Here is a 16,470-nt window from a genome sequence, read left to right as displayed (position 1 = left end):
TGACTGGCATGACCTACCCTTGGTGAATCCATGTTGGTTGGGATCCCGGAGATTTCCCTCGTTCAGGATCGTATCTAATTTATACTTAATTAGTGTTTCCATGAGTTTACACACTATTGAGGTGAGGCTTACCGGTCTATAGTTTGCAGCCTCAGCCTTGCAGCCCTTTTTATGTAGAGGAACGACGTTGGCTGTTTTCCAGTCTAACGGAACTTTCCCCGTACTTAGTGAGAGATTGAAGAGCACTGCCAACGGTTCTGCCAGAACGTCTCTCAATTCTCTGAGCACTCTTGGGTGTAAATTGTCCGGTCCCATGGCCTTGTTTACCTTTAGCCTTGCCAGTTCGTTGTAAACGTCCCCAGGTGCAAACTCAAAATTCTGAAACGGGTCATCCATGTCTTGTTTTATCATCAACTGTGGTCCGTGTCCCGGTGCTTCGTAGGTGAAGACTGAGCAGAAATATTCATTTAGTAGTTCTGCTTTTTCTGAATCCGCCACCGTGTAGTTTCCGTCCGGTTGTCTGAGGCGTACTATACCGTCTTTGTTCCTTTTCCTATCACTGATATACCTAAAGAAGGATTTGTCCCCTTTTTTAATGTTCTTTGCCAGAGTTTCTTCCACTCGAAGTTTGGCCTCCCTAACTGCTATTTTGACCATTGCAGATCTGGTCTTATATTCTACTTTAGTTTCTCTTCTCTGCGTACGTTTGTAGGAAAGAAATGCTTTTTTCTTCTCCTTAATGAGGTGCGAGATCTCTTCAGTGAACCATTGGGGTTTGTTGTTTCTTTGTCGTTTATCTACTGATTTTATGTAGCGATTAGTTGCTTCGTGTATGGATGATTTCAGGTACAACCACATAGTTTCCACATTGCCGGTCTCTGCTTGGTCCTGCAGCTTCTGATGAACGAAATCGCCCATGCGTGCGAAGTCGGCGCCCCGGAATTGGAGCACCTTTGTTTTTGTAATTGATTTAGGGGATCCTTTCCCAAGGTTGAACCATACCATGTTATGGTCGCTGGAGGCTAGCGTATCTCCTACCGAGACCTCTGAGACGCTTTCCCCGTTGGTGAGTACTAGGTCTAGGATCGCCTGGGCTCTAGTGGGTTCCGTTACCATCTGTCTGAGATGTACTCCTTTTATGGATAACGTTGAGGTTGGCCCTTAGGCATTGGTGGAATGAGGCTCTATGACATCACAATATCTGCTCTGGATACCAGAGACTGTCATTCTGTAGTGTCTGTTTCAACCTCAGTCCTTCTACACCAGCATTCTTCAATGCAAGGCTTGAGGGTCAGTGGCGGAGCCCATTCATACTCTGATTCTCCCCGCTCTCCTTAATGAATGACACGGTTAACCGTGGGGACAAATTTTGTCCCCGTGTCCTGTTATAAGATTACCTTCTGTGTCAGGCTGCTGCATTAACTGTTAGCTGAAGTACGAGAGGGCACTCTAATTCCCTCATTAATTGCTTAGCACAGCTTAGTAAAAGGACTCCAATGTGTCTACTCTGACTAGTGAAGTAGAAAGACTGAAATGATCAATTTGCTAAACCAGTTCCAAAGGAGGTGCCACAATCAATCATCTCAGCGAAGAGTACAGTGAGTCCTAGATTGTTCTGAAATGTAAGTCAATGAGATACAGAGATTGAGAGCATCTACTTGCTGATAACAAAAAAAAAAAAACCCACTAAACCAACAACTTGTGAGCTCTTTTCCTGATTTATGTAGGCTTTCTGGAGGCCATGGATCAAGCAAAGGAATAGCAAATTGATCCTCGGGAATCTTGTAGAGCAGCGGTTCCCAAACTGTGAGACATGACTGGCAAACAGGGTAGCTGCAGATTAGAGAATGACACAGTGGCAGTTACCCACGGCTAGCCGTGGGTAACCCGCCGAATTGGTGGGGGAGAAAAAGTGCTCACTGCGGACACGGGGACAAGGACATCCACCGCCCCGTGGAGCAGTGAATGGACTTGTCCCCGCAGTTAATGGAGGGAAGGCGTGCAGTCACCTCCCTCCCTCCCTACGGCCAAATCTATCTCCCTCCCTCCCCCTTACCTTCATGGCGCTTTTGTAAAAAACTTACTGAAGCCGGCGAAGCCTGCCTGCCTGCAGTCGCGTGTGTGTGTGGGCGGAAGCTTCTCCTCTGACACAACCGGAAATTGCATCAGAGGACAAGCTTCCGCCCACACACATGCGACTGCAGGCAGGCAGGCTTCGCCGGCTTCAGTAAGTTTCTTTACTAAAGCACCGCGAAGTAAGGGGGAGGGAGGGAGGGAGATAGATTTGGCCTTAGTTAGGGAGGGAGAGGGCCACACGCGTGCGATCGGTGACTGTGCGCCTTCCCTCCCTTAAGTTTCAGTTCTTTACTAACGCGCTGCGAAGGTAAGGGGGAGGGAGGGAGATTCTCGGGCCGCTAAAGGACGGTGAGGTGGCGAGAGGGAAGGGTGGATGCTGCGAGGACAGGGTCAGGGCGGTGAAGGGGATGGTGGTCCGTTGACGGGGACAGATTTTTTTCCCTGTGTCATTCTCTACCGCAGATTATTCTTATATTAGACATCTTTCATAACCTTAAGAAATTAAAAAGTATATAGAAATAAAAATACTACAACTGAATACTACAATTGAGTATTCATTAGTTACTGTTTATGGCCGGTAAAACAGTTTGTTTTCTGTTATCATGTGAATGTAATCACCTTGGGGGGGAGACACAATGAGGTACATAATTTTTTAAAATGAAGTCTAAAACCCTGCCTCAATCTGCACTTGGACAATCAAAAAGTCAGGTTGTTCAAGTACCAATCATCGAACAGGGTTTTAGACGTATCTTAAACCATCTTAGGCTTTTTCACTGCCTTTGTGCGCCCAGAGCGAAAAGGGGCATTTTAGGAGGAGTGGGTAGGGCGGGAAGCGGGAGAGATTCGGGCCGACGTAGACTTAGTCGTCCGGCAGCCATAATCGAAAAGCTCAACAGGTTGCCCGGACAGAACTTATACGTTTTGACTTAGACCAAGTCAAAGCAGGTATAAGTTCTGGCTTGGGCCGCTGAGCTGATCGGGGCTGCCGATGGTTTGAGAAGATTTGGAATGGACAGCAAGATCATCCATCTCACTAGGTCTAGCAATATTTTTTGTGATGATTTTGTTTCTATTCGTTGTTGAATTTATTTTCAAATAAATAATTCAAGATTATTGTGATAACCTTTATGATAAGTTGTTTTAATTTTAAAAAATTAATAATCGTCTCAAGCTAACAATGATCAGGTATGTGTTATACAGAACTATCATTTAACCTGGGGAGCCATGGACAGAAAACGTTTGGGAGCCACTGCTGTAGAGGTGGAAAATAATGTTGTCCTTAAGCTCCCTGAACAGCGGAGAACGTAGCCAGGGCACCTCGCTGAAATACAGAAAGCTTAATCCAATACTCCTTCTTAAGTAAAGCAGTGGGATTTCCAATCCCTCTGACCTCCAACAGGGCAGGGTTTCTTACTTCTCAGCCTTGTAATATACTAGCCTGAGAGGATAGAAAGTAGGATCTTGTTTCTGGGACCTATATTGAAAAGGCTTAGGGCTCCTTTTACAAAAGTGCGTTAGGGCCTTAACGCGTGGAATAGCGTGCACTAAAATGCCGCGCACGCTAGTCGCTACTGTCTCCTCTTGAGCAGGCGGTAGTTTTTCAGGTCGCAAAAATCTCCCGCCGGTCCACAAAGGACCAGCGTCCCCTGCAAACATCAAGTTAAAAAGGTGGCTCACTGCAAACGCCTTTTGAACCACCCAGGCAAAAACACCAGTGCAGCCGTCCTCCAACACTTCCAGGCAACGCCGGGGCCGCCAATGGGGAGCTCGCACGAACCTGATGCAGTGGCCGATGAGCAATTCTAGGTCAAAGGCCACTGGAGAGCTGGAGGTGCACGAAGCGGGCACCGCGCAGCGAGTCCGCCGACTGTGCTACCTGAAGGCATCTGCTGTGCCTGCACAGAAAGCCCCCGCCTCCCCGGCCTGCGCTCTCCTCTCGTTCGTCCACAGAAGGTCCCCCCGTTCCCAGACCCAGCCAAAAGGAATGAAGGTCCCGCTGCTGCACAGAGCGTGAGATGCAACCTCCCGAGGCTCCAGGTAAGCTGAGGAGAAGCCACTCCCCCTTCCCCCCCCCCCCTCCTGTCTCCCTTGGCAGTCCAGTAGTGACACCCAAGTCCACACCAACACTCCTCAAACACCGGTCCGCAACACAATTCCTCCATTTCTGCCGGTCCATAGGTACAAAAGGGTTGAAAAACACTGAGATGGTTCTTTTTTCTACTTTAAAGCACTGATTTGTAACTTTATTCCTCCATCCCTTGTGTATCAATTAGTCTGTAAGTTTGTCGGCCTAACGCATTATTTTTAAATTTTAAACAGTGCGTCTAAATGTATGTTCATTTTTATTGTATTGTATCTCGCTTAGTAAATTTGAATAAGCGATTTATCAAATCAAAATGAAACTTGAAACTTGAGATAAACAATCTATCCCTTGTAGGTTGCCGAATTGGAGATGGGGTGGGGGGGAATAGCACATGAATATCTCAAAATGGAATGTCTGCACATTAAGCATGCCTATAAAGACAGTTTTCTCTGAACCAAGCTAAAATGGTTCTTAGACAACGGCGCGAAAGACAAAGGCGCGCGCCGACAACTGAGCGCAAGACGGAGGCGCGCGCCAAAGAAAATTACAGTTTTTAGGGGCTCCGACGGGGGGGTTTTGTTGGGAACCCCCCCACTTTACTTAATAGACATCGCGCCGGCATTATGGGGGGTTTGGGGGGTTGTAACCCTCCACATTTTACTGTAAACTTAACTTTTTCCCTAAAAACAGGGAAAAAGTTAAGTTTTCAGTAAAATGTGGGGGTTACAACCCCCCACACCCCCCACAATGCCCCCACAACGCGGCGCGATGTCTATTAAGTAAAGTGGGGGGGGTTCCCCCCCCACACACCCCCGTCGGAGCCCTAAAAACAGTAATTTTGAGCGGCGCGCACCTCCGCGCTGCTCTCAATTGTCTGGGCGCGCTTTTGACCTGACACCAGCTAAAATACATACACCAGGGAAATCAGCTAACCCAGCTATTCCTAGTCTGGTAGAGAAGGGCCATTTCCAGTCAGGCCAATGGAACTACATAAATTACTTAGAAAATGATTGAATATATACTATATCTGGATTGAAAGAAAAGTCATGCTTTTAAATTTTTTTAAAAAAATATTATGAAATTCTAAAAGGAAAAAGAGGAAAATATTTCTGAGTTCCATGCTTGAAGATGTTTCTCCTAGATTTTAGGTCCTTCGACTTATCTTATTTAAGCAGACTTCTTCAACTAGTTTAGGCCTTTATCTGTGAGACTGCAGCAGGGTTTTTTCCTCAAGTGTTTTTTTTTTTTAACCGCTATAGCATAACTGCCATTAGTCTTAAGCATCTAATCAACAGTATTCAATCTGAGAATGCACCATGAATAATTAAACAGATTTAATCAGCTATATCCAAACGAGAGCCCATTCTTGGCCTGTAGACAAATCTTTTGTTGTTATTACTATTTGGCCTGGCAGATTCCTTTTGCTTCTTTGAGTTTCTAGCTCAGTCAGAAGCAGTCCCTAGAGGGGTTAGAATGCTATTAACCTTCGCAGAAGAATTACGATTCTTACTTCTTTATTGATACAGATTGCTTGGTTGCCAGTCCTTGGACTGAGCTGAGTTTAAGTTGTTGTGCATGGTCAATCTCTGGACTATTTGACACGTTCCATAGGATTGCTGATGTCTACCTGTAGTTATCATTCTTACATAAATACCTTTCAATTAGGAGTGTGAGTGGTTGAAGCGCGTATTAGCTGGTTCTTTTCATATCAGACCTTGACGCTCTCTTATTTGAGAAATAGGCTGCCCAATATTCAAAAGGATTTAGCCAAGCAGGAGAGGTTCCTACCTGGTTAAAAGCCACTGAGCAACTTGGCACATCACATTCAATGGCGCTTAATTGGTTAGTAGGGATGGGCCAGGGAAGTGTGTGGGCGGAGCGCCTACTTAGCCCCTACTTGGTTTTCAATTTGTTAACTGATCCAGTAACTGCGTGAAGTTAGGACAGCAAAAAGGTTGTCTTTTTTTTTTTTAATCTTTATTGATTTTACAATCTTCAATAGTGCAATACATAAATATATAATATATAATCGATAATCACCAGGGTCCACTATAAATGCGCCTGTTTAACTTTCAAAATCCTATATGGTATCCTCCCTCCCTTTATCCCTCTTTCTTGGAATTCCTCAAACCCTAATACCACCAGATCCTCTGAAAAAATTAAAACTATCCTTCCCCTCGCTAAAAGGCATTTCCCACACAGGAAAGCTAGGGACCTCCCTCCACTTCAAAATCACTGAGCTCTGGAACAACCTTACCTCCCCTCTTCGGAACTTGAGCTCCCTCCAAGTTTTCCGCAAACATCTGAAAACCTGGCTTTTCTCAAAAAATGTCAGTCTCCCTCCAACTTAGGAATCAAGGAAACTCTTATATCTTGGCATCCCAAGTCCTCTAAATTTTCTTCACACTTCTACCTCTAACCCTCTGTTGTAGTTCCTTCCTATTTCTCCTACTGTAAACCGCGTCGAGCTCTACGAACGTGGAGATGATGCGGTATACAAACCTAAGGATTAGATTAGATTAGATAATAAGTCAATATAAGCACATTTAACTTTCAAATATACATAACCAACCAATTTCTCCCCCTCCCCCTCCCCACCCACCTAATGATAATTTTATAAAACACAGAAACATATCTTTCACCAGTAATCTTACCCTATTAGGTTGTCTTAACTTATGTGCTAAAGTTAGCCAGACACCGGTCTGAATATCGGATGGCATCCAGTGAACTTCCAGGTGACCACTGAGACTCATTTATTCATGCTGGAAGCCGTATATGCCTCAGCATTGAATATTCAGGGTTAGTTCACCCTGCAGCTCTGAGCAGCTCAAACACCGCATACTGCCTTGAACTAACAATTGGGTGAACTGAGTTCAGGAATAATAACTGCATTTTATTTTGTAATATTTTCTTTTTTTTTCTTACATTTATACAAATTGTTCTTTTTTTTTAATCTGGTCCACTGTAGCCTGTGGAAGGTATTGCAATAGAGGAGCACTCTGTTACCAATTATGGCCGGCTGCCCAAGTCCAGTCCTCGATCTACTGGCAGGCCAGGTTTTCAGGATATCCACAATGAATATGCATGAGAAAGAGATTTTGCATATTCATTGTGGATATCCTGAAAACAGTGTCAGGTCAAAAGCGCGCCGGGACAAAGGCGCGCGCAGACAACTGAGTGCAATGTGGAGGCGCGCCGAAGAAAATGACTGTTTTAAAGGGCTCCGATGGGGGGTTTGGGGGAGGAACCCCCCCACTTTACTTTATACAGATCACGCCGCGTTGTGGGGGGTTGTAACCCCCCACATTTTACTGAAAACTTCACTTTTCCCCTAAAAAACAGGGAAACAGTTAAGTTCCCAGTATAATGAGGGCGGCTACAACCCCCCACAACGCCGCCGCGATCTGTATTAAGTAAATTGGGGGGGGGGTTCCCCAACAAAAACCCCCGTCGGAGTCCCTAAAAACACTCTTTTTCTTCGGCGCGCGCTTCCGTCTTGCGCTCAGTTGTCGGCGCGCGCCTTTGTCTTTGGCGGTTTTGTCTATGAACCCCTGAAAACCTGGCCTGCCAGTAGAGCTCGAGGACCGGACTTGGGCAGCCCTGAATTATGGGGTCCTTCTACTTAAATATGTTATACAGTTAACACACAGTGACCCCCCCCCCCAAATTCTTTACATGGTGCCATAAGTTGCATGTGCAAATTAGGGTACACAGATGAATTGCAATTAACACATTAATTGGTGCTACAAGATACTAATTAGAAATTGTGCACACAACTTGATAGACACATTCTATAAAGTGATGTGTGTCACTCCTAGTGCGTGAATCTGTAAAGGGGCGTGGCCAGGAGAGGAGCATGGGCGGATCACGGGTGTTCCTAAAAGTTTGGTGCCCTTTTATAGAATACACTTTCTAACTTAATTAGTAAATTGGCTTCAGTAACGAGTTTAATCAAACTCATAATTGAAAAAAAAAAATAACATTTAATTGGGAGATAGGTGCCTATCTTTTGGGGCGTGATTCTACAAAACATAAGTGTTTATCGCATGGCGCTTATTGGCACCTAACTCTAAAGTATTTTTTATTTAAATTCAGTATTCTATACCGTTCTCCCAGGGGAGCTGAGAACGGTTTATATGCATTTATTCAGGTACTCAAGCATTTTTCCCTGTCTGTCCCGGTGGGCTCACGATCTATCTAATGTACCTGGGGCAATAGGAGGATTAAGTGATTTTCCCAGGGTCACAAGGAGCAGAGTGGGTTTGAATCCACAACCTCAGGGTGCTGAGGCTGTAGCTTTAACCACTGTGCCACACTCTTATGTTTAGGGGTGGAGAAAGACTTAGGCTCTAGGCATGATTTTCTAAAGAACTTAAGGCACATACCGTATTTCCTCATGTGTAGGCCGCCCCATTGTATCCGCCGCAGAAAACGTTGGTTTTAGTTTTAAAACTTGTAGATAAGCCGCCCCATCAGATAAACTGCGGCGCTACTGGAGTCCCCCGTATCTTTTAAAATAGCTCCCTCGCCGGTAAATAGTTCCCTCGCTGGACAGCTGCCGGCTGCCTCCTCCAGTGTCGTGGCCAGCGGTGCAGGGAAGGAGCAATCTTTTCGGCATCCAGCTTGGCCCCACATCGCTTCCTCAATGCCTGCCGTCAGGACTCATGAGAACTGATAACAGGCATTGAGGAAATACATAGAAACTGACGGCAGAAAAGGGCCACGCCCATCCAGTCTGCCCACACTAATGACACACCCCTACCTTCCTCTATGAAGAGAATCCACGTGCCAATCCCATTTTGTCTTAAAATCTGGCACGCTGCTGGCCTCAATTACCTGTAGCGGAAGATTGTTCCAGCGATCAACCACCCGTTCGGTGAAGAAATATTTTCTGGTATCTCCATGAAATTTCCCACCCCTGAGTTTCAACGGATGCCCTCTTGTTGCCGTGGGACCCTTGAGAAAGAAGATATCTTCCTCCACTTCGATACGGCCCATGACATATTTGAATGTCTCGATCGTGTCCCTCCTCTCTCTGCGTTCCTCGAGTGAGTATAGCTGCAGTTTATCCAGCCATTCCTCATATGGGAGATCCCTGAGTCCCGAGACCATCCGGGTGGCCATATGCTGAACCGACTCAACTCTCAGCACATCTTTGTGGTCTCCAGAATTGTACACGTGGCCAGGCCAGATGCCAAAAAGATCACTCCTGCCCTGCACTGCTGGATGCAACATTGAAGGAGGCAGCCGGCAGCCATCCAATGAGGGAGCTATTTACCGGTGAGGGAGCTATTTTAAAAGGTCCGGGGGGGGGGGGGGGGAGTGGTGTGTGTGTTTGTGTGATTTACAGGGGGGATGTCTTTAGATAGGCTGCCCCATATATGGAAGCCGCACCCAGTACTCAAGTTAGTAAAATCTATGTTTAAGCTGCAGCCTATACATGGAGAAATACGGTATAATGGAGGCCTTTAAAACCCTGGCCTACATTACAAGCACCTAAGTTTTAAGTTAGGCACCATCCTGTAATGGGCACCTCAGTGAGCTTGGCATGCAATAGCCACCTAACTTTAGGTGGCAATAACAGAATCTGGCCCTAGGCAGTGTGTGGTGCAGGGGTTAAAGCTACAGCCTCAGCACCCTGGGGTTGTGGGTTCAAACCCACGCTGCTCTTGGACAAGTCACTTAATCTCCCCATTGCCCTAGGTACATTAGCTAGATTGTGAACCCGCTGGGACAGACAGGGAAAAATGCTTGAGTGCTTGAATAAATTAATGGAAACCGTTCTTAGCGCCCCTGGTAGGGCAATAGAGAAAATTGAATGTGTGAATAGTTTCAACCTCTGATAACTAGAGCTGGTATTGTGATGTCATAATGCCTCATTCCACCAATGCCTAAGAGCCAACCTCATCAGTGATGTCATAATGGCTTCATTGTACTATACTTGGCTCACTTTTACTACATTTTGATTTCTAGAGTTAGGCAGTGGTTAAAGCTACAGCCTCAGCACCCTGAGGTTGTGGGTTCAAATCCACACTACTCCTTGTGACCCTGGGCAAGTCACTTAATCCCCCCATTGCCCCAGGTACATTAGATAGATTGTGAGCCCGCCGGGACAGACAGGGAAAAATGCTTGAGTACCTGAATACATTAATGTAAACTATTCTGAGTTCCCCTGGGAGAACGGTATAGAAAATTGAATAAATAAAAAATCTTTAGGCGCCTATTTTTTAGGTGCCTAATTTAAGGTGGCTTTTACAGAATTTCCTAGTAAGTGCTTCCACATTAACCATAAATAGTTACTGTGTGTAAATCCACATCTTAGTGCATGGCCTGCAATTAAAAAAAAAAAAAAAAAAAGTGAGAATGCCCAACGATAGTTTCGGGCTTTCTTAGGGTTACCAGACTTCCGGATGTACCCGGACATGTTCTCTTTTTAGAAGACATGTCCGGACACCTGGACGGCTTTGTCTGGGTCTTGAAAAGCTTCCAGCTTGGGACCACATCGGGAGGGCATCTGCGCAGGCACGGAAATAGCGCATGCGACATCGTCTTGTCATACCTGCGCATGCGCAAATGCCCCTCCTGATGTAGCTCCGAGCACAAGAACGGGTTGGGGGGGTGGGGCCAGGGGGGTGAGGCTGGGGTGGAACAGGTGTAACTTGAATGGAATGGGGGCAGGGCTGGGTAGAACTGGGCGGACCTGGGGGCAGGGCCATAGATCCGGATTTTATAGTAGTAAAACCTGGTAACCCTGGGCTTTTTGCGTATTAAAAGCCTGTAACATAGTCTATTAAGCCTAAAATGTAATGCATTTTAGTAAAAGGGCCTTGTGGTAATGTAGTCTGTAACCAAAGCTGGAACCCCCTGGAATACAGCCAAACACACAGGGGTTGCAAGTAAAACAATTGTTTACTGAGTTCAAAACAAGTATTTCTCAAGTCTGTTTTCTCCACAGGCTGGACACTCAAATCAATAACTACTTGGAGCTTGGTTATAGTTCCTTTTTAATCCCTGTCTCTGACAGGCTCTTCAATACAAGTACAATATTTTTCCTCTTCTCACAAGCTTAATCCACACTCTTTTAGCTTAAGTCAGCTTCAGTCAAACACAGAGTAGTCATCTTTGCTGAGGGCCATTCCTCTTTCCTGGGTTCCAACAGGCACATCCTGAAAGGACTTCTTGCCTCAGGGCCTCTTCCTGGAAAGCCTCTTGCTGGTGGATCTCTCTGATTCTACACATTCCCAGGGCTTTTAAATTTCCTTTTCTCTCTTCTGAGCTTTGCCCCTCTGACTCAGGTCTTGCTTAGGCAGTCTGGTGCCCCCAGCGGTCAGGCAACTAAACTGCACCCTCATTGCAGAAGCATTGCTCAATACACGTTCCACTTCCTCCCAGGCCCTTGCGTCTCTTTTCAGAGACTTTTGAAGGCACATTTATTTAGAAAAGCTTTTTCTGATTTGTTATCCATTTCAAGGTACGAGTTGAGTACATGATATGCCAATCAATTAAAGATAATTTTGAATTTAGATTGTGCCCCAGAAGTCTTCTTTCACCAGCAGTCTACCTATGCAAAAACAGGAAATCGCTGCTGAAAGAAGACTTCCAGGACAGGCAGACGGCAAGATGCTGATCTCATCGACACTCCTCGAAGATTTAAAAAAACAAACACCGGGGTGGAGGTAGGTGTGTGGGAAAGTTTGGGAGTTGGGAGTCACACATCTGACTAGTTTGCTTGTTTGGTTATTGAGTGTTTTTCTTTTCTTGTTCTAAATACAATGCCATTGACCTTGTATGACTGCATTATCTTATGTAATACTATTTGTACTTGGTCATTGACTGTCATATATTTAAACTGTCAATAAAAATGATTGAACTTAAAAAAAAACAAAAAAAGAGTTGAAAGCAGAAGAAAGAGGTCGTGCGGCACGGTCCTGCTAGGGGGAAAGGAAAGAAATACCATATATACTCAAATATAAGTTGATCCGAATATAAGTCGAGATCCCCATTTCCCTCAATAAGGAGGAAATATGGTTGACTCGAATATAAGTCGGGCGGCTTAATATTCAAGTTCCCTGTCCTGCCAGGCTCTGCACCCAGTCCCCTTCCCTCCCTCTTGCCAGGCACTGTACCTAGCCCCCTCCCTCCCTTCCCCATCAGGCTCTGCCCCCAGCCCCCTTCCCCTTATCAGGCTCTGCCCCCAGCCTCCCTCCCTCCCTCCTGTCATTCTCTTCACCAAATCCCCATCCCAGGCTCTGCACCATGTCCCCCCTCCCTGCCGTGTCCTCCTACCTCCTCTGCTAATCCCTGGTGGTCCAGAGTGAGCTTTCCACGCTCCTGCCCCACTGCTAACCCGGTTGGTGGTGGCTTCGATTGGGTTTCTTCTGCTGCTGAGTGGCAATGAGCAGGAGCGTGCTTTGGCCACTTTTATGGCCTGTCCAAGAAGCCGCTCTGCGCTGAGCAAGAGCGCCAAACTGCGTTCCTGTTCGTTGCCACTCTGTGGCAGAAGAAACCTGATCCAAGCCACCACCGACTGGGTTAGGAGCACCGACCGGGATAGGAGCACGGAAAGCTCGCTCCTGCACATTGCACCTCTGGACCACCAGGGATCGTCAGAGGAGGTATGGCAGGAAGCAGAGCCAGTGCCAATTTTTGGGGAGGCCATCACCCCTGTTCCCCCCCCCCTGTTCTGATGCCTATGATGTACACATCACTGTATGCACGTATACCAACAGATTAACATGGGTGCAATCAATTTGCACACATAAAAATGGTTCTAATGCACACACAAAGGCCCTGATTCTTTAAACGGTGCCTTTCTCATAGGCACCATTGAGCACAATTGTCAATCATCTGCTAGGAACTATTTATATAATCGTACCTAGCGGAACCTAAGCATTCTTTGGCACCAGTAGGAGTTGAATCCTTAGGCACACTGCCTTAGGCCTTGAGTCTTAGGCCAGGGTTTTCCTGGCGTAAATGAGTGTGCTTAAGTGAAGCCCCACCCTAAATCTATCCAAAATCCACCCCTAACCAGGGTGTGGCCATATAGTTTTCAGTGGAGCAACTTTTTAAACATGGCGGGCATCAACGCAGATCCAGCGAGCATCTGGTAACCCTACATCTCTGGAGGCGCAATTCATCATAAAAATAGGCACCGGAAATGTAGGCCTTGAAAACTCTGGCCTACATTTCTGGTGCCTACCTTTGCAGTGGCTTGATTGTTTAAATGGCACCGTTGCATGATTGACGTGATTGGCAGCCACTGATAATGGTGCTATTTAGAGAATCTGGTCTTATGTGCTCAGTCTAACGCTTGCTCAGCTAACGCTTATGTGCTCAGTCTAACGCTTGCTCGCTGGATCAGCGTTGATGCCCGCCCATGTTTAAAAAGTTGCTCAACTGAAAACCATATGGCCACGCCCTGAAGCAGTATCGTTGCACGAAACATGCATGTCGGCGTTGGCGTTCTGCTGTTCCTGGTATCAGCTAAATCAGTGGTTCCCAAACCTGTCCTGGAGGACCCCCAGGCCAGTCGGGTTTTCAAGATAGCCCTAATGAATATGCATGGAACAGATCTGCATTCCTGGCATCTCCATTATATGCAAATCTCTGTCATGCATATTCATTAGGGCTATCTTGAAAACCCGACTGGCCTGGGGGTCCTCCAGGACAGGTTTGGGAACCACTGAGCTAAATTTTGAACTAGGACTCCAAAGATAAGTCTAGATTAAATTATTTATTCAAGCTTAAAAGATGGCCTCCTATAAAGCATAAGCTAATAAAAATAATATAGCTACATAGAGTGGTGTAAGAGCCTAAGAGGAAGCATCAACGGTAAAAAGCTCCACAAATCGATATCTTCTGAAGGCTCTTTAAACACTACTTGAGAATTGTTTGGAAGTCAGTGAAAGTATTTTACTGAAAAGCTCTGTGAAGAATATTTTCAGCTTACAAATGGAGTGATTTGCACAATTTTGTGAAATTTGGTACTACAGCAAATCATAAAATCTTCTCAGCTGATTTAAGCAATAAAAATAACCAGCATTATCTGGATGTCAACCAAACATAAAGGACTCATTACAAGAATAGGACTCAGTACAGGAATATCACAGCGGTACAAATATATGATACTAACAATGAATTTAATTTCCCATCAACCTATTTGTAAAGACCAAGGAGTCAACCCGAAAACTAGTGAGGCAAAGCCGAGTAATCCAAAAGGGGAGCCCAGATTTTTTTCAAATTTCTTCAACGATCGTGACCGCTCTGCAGCAGCGCGTTCGTACTTAGCCACCAAGCAGACCGTGTTCCACCAGGCAGTGTGTTCAGCTGCGGCTAAATTCTTCCAATTGGAGAGAATAATTTTAGGGATCAATAAGTGTAATAAATTATTGTTCTCCTCAGTGAGAGGTATTCTGGCCTCGTCACCCCCAATAATAATGACAGTATAAGACAGAGGACTGTTTATCTGAAGAATGGCACAAATATCAGCCCATATTCATTCCCAATAATCTTGTATATGAAGACTTCTTTCGAATTATGATACTGACTAGTTAATATGAATGTACTCATTTTTCTGTTGATATCTTGTTTTATTGTTCCTGTTTAAAACTAATAAAGCTATTGAACTTTAAAAAAAACAACTTACTTGTCATCCAAATCAGAGCACTGATAAAATGTAATTTCTGCCCAACCAAATGTAAGTGATTTCCATTCATTATGTGGACTGTAATATTTTTCCTCAGGAAACTATGGAGAAAGTGGCATGGAAGCATTCAAGGATATATCGGCAAAGGATGGCATCTGCATTGCTCATTCCTACAAGATTTACAGCAATGCCGGAGACCAAAGCTTTGACAAGCTCGTGAAGAAGCTGAAAAGCCATCTTCCAAAGGCTAGAGTGGTCGTTTGCTTCTGTGAGGGGATGACGGTGAGAGGGCTGCTGAAGGCCATGAGACGCCAGTCCCTGGCTGGGGAACTTCTGCTGCTGGGCAGGTAAGTAATCATTACAATTGCATCTCTCCTTTGAGCAGGATTACGTACGGTAGATCTGACCGAAAAATATAATGTTTGCGCATTTGCAATCATTTCGAATAAGTTGACTTGGCCACTGAGAGCTCTTGTAGATTTTCTGAAGTTTAAGAAACTGCTGAAAACCACATTATTTGTAGAAGCGCTTCAATAAATGTCTTTTCTGGGTCATGAATGTTTTTGTATTGATACGCTGTCGAGTGCCTTAAAATATGGCTGATATGAAGGAACTGTTGTTATTGTATGTATAACATGTGTTGTATGTTTAAGAACATAAGAAGTTGCCTCCACTGGGTCAGACCAGAGGTCCATCCCGCGGCGGCCCATCAGGCCTATGACCTGTGAAGTGGTCCCTGACTATTCCTATAACCTACCTCTACTTCTATCTGTACCCCTCAATCCCCTTATCCTTTAGGAACCTATCTAAACCTTCCTTGAACCCCTGTAGCGTGCTCTGGCCTATCACAACCTCCGGAAGCGTGTTCCATGTGTCCACCACCCTCTGGGTAAAAAAGAACTTCCTAGCGTTTGTTCTAAACCTGTCCCCTCTCAGTTTCTCCGAGTGACCCCTTGTACTTGTGGTTCCCCACAGTCTGAAGAATCTGTCCCTGTCTACCTTCTCCATGCCCCTCATGATTTTGAAGGTTTCTATCATGTCTTCTCTAAGTCTCCGCTTTTCCAGGGAGAATAGCCCCAGTATTTCCAACCTGTCAGCGTATGAAAAGTTTCTTATTTTATGATTGGGCTTTTTTGTAAAACCGCCTAGTTATAGGTGGTTAAGAAATCTTTTAAATAAATAAATTGTGGTTTTAAAAAATGGGCATAATTGGTGGATACCTATAACATTGGTATTTGCTTTTCTTCCATGAAGTGGATTGCAAGAATATGGAAACCGGTTTTACACTAGTTTTAGGAGACAAAGTGAAATATTTTGTCAAGACACCATGGCTCGGATTCTATAAACAGCGCATAAGTTAGACGGTGGTTGGCGCCCTACCGTCGCCTAACTTAATTGATTTAATTGGTTTTAATCGGTGTGGCAATTGACCGTGCCGTTAAAAAACGATTAAAAATTTGTTATAAAATAGGGGCCGGAATCACATCTAAGCATGGCGCTTAACCGGCCCCTAAGGTCAAAGTAGGCATGGTTAGGGGCAGAGATGACAGGCTCCGTTAACTGCAATTCTCCATCAAACTTAGGCATCAGTAATGTAGGCCTTTAAAACCTTGGCCTACTTTACTGGTGCCTAAGATTTCTGTAGCCGCGATTCTGTTAATGGTGC

The 16,470-nt window shown here is 45.2% G+C and overlaps 1 protein-coding gene across 2 annotated transcripts in view; it reads left to right on the top strand.

Moving 5' to 3' along the window:
* The window catches only part of GRM5 (glutamate metabotropic receptor 5), a 466,389-nt gene that overhangs the window by 185,391 nt on the left and 264,528 nt on the right, over window positions 1–16,470 (top strand). For both annotated transcript variants that reach the window (XM_033949081.1, XM_033949080.1), the window contains exon 2: window positions 14,902–15,151. In XM_033949081.1, the coding sequence (XP_033804972.1) occupies window positions 14,902–15,151 (250 nt within the window). The remainder of the gene's footprint in view (window positions 1–14,901; window positions 15,152–16,470) is intronic.

Source organism: Geotrypetes seraphini, chromosome 6 (genome assembly GCF_902459505.1).
Source record: "Geotrypetes seraphini chromosome 6, aGeoSer1.1, whole genome shotgun sequence".
NCBI classification, from domain to species: Eukaryota; Metazoa; Chordata; class Amphibia; order Gymnophiona; family Dermophiidae; genus Geotrypetes; species Geotrypetes seraphini.
This window is presented reverse-complemented; position numbering and strand designations above follow the sequence as displayed.